Genomic DNA, 7814 nt, shown 5'->3' with positions numbered 1-7814 from the left:
AATTGGTGGGGTTGGGGAGGGAAATGGGAGAAAAATGACAGGAGGGGGTAACGAGTTCGACAAGAAATATACTCACTACCTTATATATGTAACTGTAACTCCTCTGTACATCACCTTGACAATAAAAATAATTCCAAAAAATTCTGGGAAAAGATTGACTCGGGGAAGGCTCTTGGGAGAATGTTGCAATAGGAAGCTCTGGCATAGGTGTCCTGGGAAATGAGGGTTTGAGAAAAGAGGAAGAATCTGGAGGAAGATTGCTGTGTTAGTGAGTCCTGAAGAGAGAATGACTGGGGTTGGAGAGGGCCCTGAGTGACAGAAGATTCGAAGAGGTTCAAGGGCCCAGGGCAAGGAGGGCTCTAAAGAGGCAGGTTAAGTGGGGTAGACTGAGAGGAAAATTCTGGGAGACGAGGGTTCCGGTAAGAGAATAGAAGACCGAAAGGGAGAAAAGTCGTCTAACAGAGTCTAAAGAAGGGGGGACAAATGGGGGGGGGGAGCTCTGATGAGCAAAGGATTTTAGAAGTGCTCTGGAAGGAAATGGATTCTGGCGGGGGGCAGAATTCTAAGAATCCAGCTTTATTTCTTGCATGAGATTCCTAAATGAAGACTGACCGGGGGATTCTGGAGATACAGAAAAAAAGGAAGATGGTATCAAAGAGCAGAGAAGGCCCAAGTGCAGAAGTAGAAATCCGCGACAGTAGGCGGGGCCAGATGCCAGGGGCTCTGGAAGGCTCAGGCCCCGCCCCCTCGACTCCTTAGGGCGTTCCCGCCACCTGCCCAGAGGCCCCGCCCCCAGCCATAAAGCGCTCTTTTTGTCGTAACGCGGCGCTCGGCGCGCCTGCGCAGACCTTAGGAGAAAAAAAAAAAAAAAAAAAGCAGCCGGGTTGGCCTCACTCTTTCCTTTTCCGGTTGTGGCGCCGCGCGGTGTGGAGCTCGTGTCTGCTTCGTAGCCATGCCGTCCAAGGGCCCGCTGCAGTCCGTTCAGGTCTTCGGACGTAAGGTGAGCCGATCGCGGGTGTCGGGGGATGTCCCGGGTTTGGGGAGACGCCGGTCGGGTGGAGGTTTTCTTGTATTTGGGGGAGAGTGAGGGATCGCCGTGAGAATCAGGGCCTACATTTCCCGTGTTCCTTTCCCCTCCCCCACCCCCGTCCCTTTTGCTTCCCGCAGAAAACCGCCACCGCCGTGGCCCACTGCAAACGCGGGAACGGCCTCATCAAGGTGAACGGGCGACCCTTGGAGATGATCGAGCCGCGCACGCTGCAGTACAAGGTGCTGGGATCCGGAGGGGCTTTGAGGATCGTGAGCGTACTCCATGATAGAACCAGAGGGAACCTGCATCCGAAACGGGTCTTTAGGACCACAGCGGGAGAGAATGGGACCTTGGAAACGGGCTAGAGTGCAGAAGATGTCAAAAAGCCGAGTTGGGGAAAGTGGGATCGAGGATGTAACAGGGGAAGGGCGGGTGCTTTGAAAACTTGGTTTGGCGGGGCGCTGGTGACTCACACCAGGTTTGTTTCTTGCATTAGATTAGGCTGAGATCGGGAGGAATGAGACTCGAAGCCAGCCCGAGCAGGAAATTTTCAGCTCCAATTAAGCATCAAAAAGCTGGATGTTGGAGCTGTGGCTCAAGTGGTAGATTACTAGCTCTGAGCAAGAAAAACTTAAGAGACAATGACTAGCCTTAGTTCTCCTAGTTCCAGTAGCAACACAGGGAAGGAAAAAAGAATCCTACTATGTTTGAAGCCTACTCATCTGGGGACCCAAGGTGGCCAGGGAAATAGCAAAATCTATGTATCTTGGACAATGTTTTTTGCTTTTGTACTCAGTGTTTGTGCTTGCCATGCGAGCATTCTACTGTTGTGCATGCACACAGCGTTTTCCTTGATTCTGGTTTTTTTTAAAAAAATAGAATCACATGTCTCTTTATGCCCTTGCTTGCTGGGTTTCAATCCTCCTATTTAAGATTCTAGAGTATCTGAGATGATGGGTGGGCAACGCCTCAGCTTTCTGGTAAGACAGGATCACCTGAACTTTTTGCCTGGACTGGCTTCAAAACATATAAAATTAACTTTTCTGAATAGGATTACAGGTGTGAGCTACCAGTTGTTATTTTTAAGAGCATGTATTCTTGTGGGAAAGGATTAGTTTTATTTCTGGTGAATCTCAAGTGTCTTGTGTGTGTTGATAGTGGGGTTTGAACTTGGGTTCTGGACACTTCCTGAGCTCTTGTGCTCAAATTTAGTGCTATACCACTTTGAGCCAAAACACTTCTAGTTTTCTTGTGGTTAATTGGAAATAAAGAGTTTCACAGACTTTCCTGCCCAGACTGGCTTTGAACCATGAGCCTCATATCTTAGCCTCTTGAACAGCTAGGATTGTAGGTATGAGCCACTGTCTCCTGGGTTTCTCAAGGTTTAAGACTTTGGGCAGTTTATTGACCTGTGTTCTTTGTTACTTTTTTTTTTTTGCCAGTCCTGGGACTTGAACTCATGGACTGAGTGCTATCCCTGAGCCTGTTTGTGCTCAAGGCTAACTAGTGCTTTATCACTTGAGTCACAGCTCTACTTCTGGCCTTTTCTGAGTAGCTTATTGCTATAGGAGTTTTAATGGACTTTGCTGCTCTGGCTGGCTTCAAACTATGATCCTCAGATCTCAGCCTCCTGAGTAGCTAGGATTACAGGCGTGAGCCACCAGCGCCTGTTAAAAAGGGAAGAGTAGGGCTGGAAAAGTGGCTCAGTGGTAAAATGCTTGCTTGCATACATGAGACCCTTGGTTTGATTCCTCAGCACCACATAAGCAGGAAAGGCTGGAAGTGGTACTGTGACTCAAGTGATAGAGTGACTCAAGCCTTGAGCTGAAGAGCCGAGGGACAGCACCCAGGCCCAGAGTTCAGGCCTCATGACCGGCCAAAAGGGTGGGTGGAGATATACACACTACAAGGCAGTTAAGAATTAGTAGTATATGATAGCTTTTGATAGCTGATACTAAATACTGTGTTTTGTTGTTGCTGGTTTGATTGAAGGATTTGCATGTGACCCTGATTGACAATTGGCCCAAAAGCTTCCAGCATAGTGAAGTCTCGAGGTGCACTGGTCTGGTTGCTAGAAACTAGTCCTAAGTGGTCAGGAATGGGGAACCTAGGGAAGTTTGGGAAGGGTTAAAAGGTGTGCTGTAGGTGGCACCACTGGGAAATTTGAAAGGGAAGACAAGGAAGCTGGGAATGTGGCTTAGTGATTAGAGTACTTGCCTAGTGAAGCCCTGGGTTCCATTCTTCAGTACCACATACACAGAAAAAGCCAGAAGTGGTACTGTGGCTCAAGTGGTAGGGCACTAGCCTTGAGTACAGAGGCTCAGGGTTCTAGCCCAGGCCCTGAGTTCAAACTGCAGGGCTGGCAAAAGAAAAAAAGAATAGGGTATCAGTGGCTCATGCCTGTAATCCCAGCTACTCGGGAAACAGATCTGGAGATAGCGGTTCAAACTATCCCAGGCAAGAAAGTTTGTGAGAGACTGATCTCTTAATTCAACACCAGGAAACCTGAAGTGGTGCTGTGGCTCAAAGGGTAGAGCACTAACCTTGAGCTAAAGAGCTCAGGGAGAGCCCAGGCCCAGAGTTCAAGACCCATGACTGACCCCAAAAACAGTTTCACTGAACAGAGTGCATGTATGGAGGTCAGAAAGGAGAGCTGAGTGTTTTTGTTGGTCTAAGAATTCATCCTAGAGGCTCGGAAGAGGTACAACTTCTGATCATTGCTTCTGCTCCTCTATATATAGTTACTGGAGCCTGTTCTGCTTCTGGGGAAAGAGCGGTTTGCTGGTGTGGACATCCGTGTCCGTGTGAAGGGCGGTGGTCATGTGGCTCAGATTTATGGTGAGTATCAGGTTCTGGACCTGTGGGGCTGGTTAGGTGGTCCTGGGAACAGGACCCACCCTGTCTTAGCCCCCTCTAGTTCAGATACTAACCCTTTATCATTGTGTGTCTTTACAGCTATCCGTCAGTCCATCTCCAAAGCCCTGGTGGCCTATTACCAGAAGTGTGAGTTGGGGGGTCGTTCCCAGTGGGTGATGGGTGATGGGTGATAGGGGGCTACGGGGAGGCGTCTTGTGGAGTTATCTGTATCTTTACCTTTCTCATCTCCAGATGTGGATGAGGCTTCCAAAAAGGAGATCAAAGACATCCTCATCCAGTATGACCGCACCCTGTTGGTGGCTGATCCCCGACGTTGTGAATCCAAGAAGTTTGGAGGCCCTGGTGCCCGTGCCCGCTACCAGAAGTCCTACCGATAGGCCCATTATGGGGTCCAGATTGGGGCTCACCTTTGTAATAAAGATTGTGGGATTTTAAGATTTCAAGGACTGTGATGTGCTTTTCTGTGGTGGTGGTGGGTCTGATGGATGGAATGTAAGCAGCTGTCCCCCAGCTCATGGCCAGACTTGATCCCACCCCCTTTCCTGGAAATGATTTTCAGTACAGGTAGGTGTAGGGTGCCGGCAGTGGTTCTGTTCCATCCTGGAGCCTAATTTTAACTGGGCTTGGGCACTGTCCCTCAGCTCTTGAGCTGCACAGCACCACTTCTGGTTTTCTGGTGGTGAATTGGAGTCTCGTGGACTTTCCTGCCTAGGCTGGCTTTGAACCACAATCCTCAGGTCTTAGCTTCCTGAGTAGCTAGGATTATAGGTGTGAGACACCAGTGCCCAGTTTATTTTGATTTCTTGCAGTACTGGGGAATAGAACCCTGGGGTCTTCTGCACATACGACAAGCATTTTTACAATTGAGCTGCACCCCATTCTTAGTGGGTTTTCCCTCTGAGCTCTTGCTCAAACTGGCCTAGAACCCCTGGGCTCAAGGAATAAACTGCCTTAACCATAGGAGTACAGCCATAGAGTTCCATTACCACAACCACTAACACTGCTATTTTAATAGCAGGAAGAGTGGAGGAAACCTGGAAGGTCAACAGAAAAAGCAAGGAAAACTGCTTTGGCCTGTTACTTAAGTGGATGAGGGCCATGCCTACGTTGAAAGAGCTGCTTTGGTACACGTGTGTGTGTGTGTGTGTGTGTGTGTGTTTTGCTGGTCCTGGGGCTTGAACTCTGGGCTTGGGCCCTGTCTCTGAGCTCTTGGCTCAAGGTTAGTGCTCTACCACTTGAGCTACAGTTCCACTTCAGCTTTTTTTGAGTAGTTTATTGGAGATGAGCCTCATGGGCTTTGCTGTCCTGGCTTAGTTTCAAACGTTGATCCTCAGATCTCAGCCTCTTGATTTGTTAGGATTACAGGTGTGAACTACAAGTGCCCAGTGATATATATATATTTTTTTAAAGATCTCCCATGTTACCTTGTATGTCCTGGAGCTCACCTTTCTGCTTCAGCCTCCTGTATATTGGGATTATAGACAGGTGTCAGTATTAGCTGCAAGGTTGGTTGTGAGCTTTTTTTTTTTTTTTTTTGGTCCACTAGTTTTCTTGGTGCCATTCCGCCTTCCTCCCCTAGGGGACACCTGGTAAAAAGTTCTGGCCTTTTTTTAGATCAGGTTCCTGTGTGTTCTGCCTAAGATTTCTCTGGGAAGTTTGTTTTCATGTCTGTAATGGTATTAGCCAGTTTACAGGTTGGATGTGTGGCTCAAACCCCTGAGCTTGAACCCCTACCTGCCCCCCGCAAAGTCAATATTAACAAAACCTTTTGTTGGTATAAGCCAAAATCCCAGTGTCCTGGAGGTTGGGATAGGTTCAAAGCCAGCCTGATCCTAATAGATAATGTGTGTGGCTTAAGCCATTGGTTTCTCCCTTTTGAAGTGCAACAGTAACAAGAAGTAGTTTGCCAAGGGTACATGAGCTGGGCAGCTGGGTGTTCTGGAAAAAATAGGCTATTCATACATAATAGTGGGTCTCCAGAACCTGTCTCCTGGGGAAAGTATGAGAACCCACTTTTTTTTCTTTGCTCACTTAACACCTGTCTTGAACATCTGTACCAAGCTAGGTGCTGATCTGGGGCCCTCTGTGGTGGCCATTGCTAGAGGAAGGGTTCTGGGGGAGCAGCCTGGAAGCTACCTTGGGGAGCAGAGATAATGCCTACTACCAATCTCAAGCAAGGCCATGGAGGGCTACACTGCTGCAGTGTTCCTTCAGTGGCCGGCTTTCCATGCATCTGTTTGGCCCCAGACAGCCACGCCTTCACGTGGCCATGCCCCCCAGCCACTGCTGTTCACCAATGGCTGACTGGAACCTTTTCTGGGCAACAGGAGTGAATGGGACATGAGCCCATAGCACCAGGTAGTTGCTGGTCCAGCATTCTGGGACATCCTCAGGTGGCCCACATTGCTAGCCCGAAAGGCAACCTGGGTAGCAGAGTGTTACGCAGCTCACCCAAGCTCTGAGCTGCAGGTGACTGGGTAAGGAGGGAGTGGGGACCAGGGGACCTTTGTCACCCCATGGGGTCCTCCAGTAGATTTTTGTGCTGTGGAACCACACCATGAAGCGGGGTTAGAAGATGAAGATACAGGAGTGAAGGACAAGCCAGGACCCTATTGTTTCTCCTGGAAGGTCCAGAGACCCTCTAACTGAGGTTTCTAGCTGCCTCCCAGAGGCACAGCTGGGACACATCTGGAGAGCAGCCTCTCCCCACCTCCTTCCAGGCCATGAAGCAGACAGTCCCGTCTTTCCCCACCCCCCACCCCTTCCTCCACAAATGCCAGGAATTCCGGCTTCAAGAGGCCCACAGGCCAGGAACTTTCCTTCAGCTGGGAATGTACAGCTGGGGGTGGGTGGAAGGAGTGGGGGAGAAGGGGAGGCCTAGACTCAGGCCTGACCTTAGGGAGGTCACAGCTCCATCTTCAGCCACTATACAGGGTTTAGGGTCTGCCTCAGTCCCCACGATGCAGCCTGGGTCTTGGTGCACAGTAGCCACGAAACACATGCCAGTAGCTATTTCTAGAATCCCAGCCTTGTGCTGGCTGGCTGCTCTACTTGAGGGAGCTTCCAGAGACTTCTTCCTCCTGTACCCCTGGGGGGCAACAAAGGGCCTTGGCACTGGAGACAAGCTCTAGGATGTATCTCAGTACAGGTGAAAGGCTGAGCAAGTCTCTTGTTTGTACCTCCATTTCCTCTACAGTGAATGAAAAACACTCTCAGGAGGCTAGGAGCCTGGGGGAAAGGGGGGGGTGTAGAGTCCTGAGCATCACAAAAAAGAAAAAAATTGCCTTCTTCCTTTTAGGAAGGGGAAGAGGTAAAGACCATTAAAAATATATATATATGAATGAGCTTATACGGATTGAGTACTGCTAAGCGTTCAGTTAGGCTCAGATCTTTTGCGATGAGCCAGTTGAAGTTCAGATTCCTAGGCCCTTGCTTTCCAAGTTTTCAGGGCGGGGGGAGTAGGATGTTGCTATGGCGGGGGGGGGGGGCAGATCTGAGGAGAACTGTGATTTAAACAATGCCTTTGGTGAGTCAGATGTTCAGGCCCTGTTGGGCAGTGGCTCACACACCCGCAGCATGCCAACATCATTCCTGGAGGCAGATAATGTTGTCATTTTACAAGGCAAGAAAACCCCCCAGAAGCCCACAGAGCCAAATCACCCACCAAGCAGAAAGGTTGGGGCTGAGATGTACGGCCAGGCAACCCCGGGGTGGAGGCAGCTGGCATAGAATTCCAGGGAAAGTTCCACAAGCTTCAAACACACTGCTTAAATCATGTCCTAAAGTGGGCATACCATTGGTGGGTGGGGCAGAAAGATCCTCACATAAAAGACTTTTGTCTCTGGGCTGAATTATTTTGTTAGGGGGTAGGAGTATGTTGAGGAATGATAGAAGGGCCCAAACAAGT

The 7814-nt window shown here is 49.5% G+C and overlaps 1 protein-coding gene across 2 annotated transcripts; it reads left to right on the top strand.

The window, feature by feature from the left end:
• The first annotated feature begins 870 nt into the window (after positions 1-870).
• On the top strand, positions 871-4350 carry LOC138811169 (small ribosomal subunit protein uS9). 2 transcript variants are annotated; one of them, XM_069998831.1, is made up of 5 exons: positions 871-1000; positions 1168-1269; positions 3772-3868; positions 3986-4033; positions 4139-4350. In XM_069998831.1, exons 1-5 carry the CDS (start codon positions 953-955, stop codon positions 4282-4284), a joined length of 441 nt encoding a protein of 146 aa, XP_069854932.1. In that variant the 5' UTR covers positions 871-952; the 3' UTR covers positions 4285-4350. The 2 variants fall into 2 exon arrangements, with proteins under 2 accessions (XP_069854932.1, XP_069854933.1); XM_069998832.1 differs by having other exon boundaries at positions 891-1000; positions 3772-3929; positions 3964-4033.
• The last annotated feature ends 3464 nt before the right edge of the window (positions 4351-7814 follow it).

Source organism: Dipodomys merriami, unplaced genomic scaffold (genome assembly GCF_024711535.1).
Source record: "Dipodomys merriami isolate MVZ:Mamm:240054 unplaced genomic scaffold, mDipMer1.0.p SCAF_52, whole genome shotgun sequence".
NCBI classification, from domain to species: domain Eukaryota; kingdom Metazoa; phylum Chordata; class Mammalia; order Rodentia; family Heteromyidae; genus Dipodomys; species Dipodomys merriami.
Note: the sequence above shows the minus strand (reverse complement) of the source record. Positions and strands in the feature narration are given on the sequence as shown.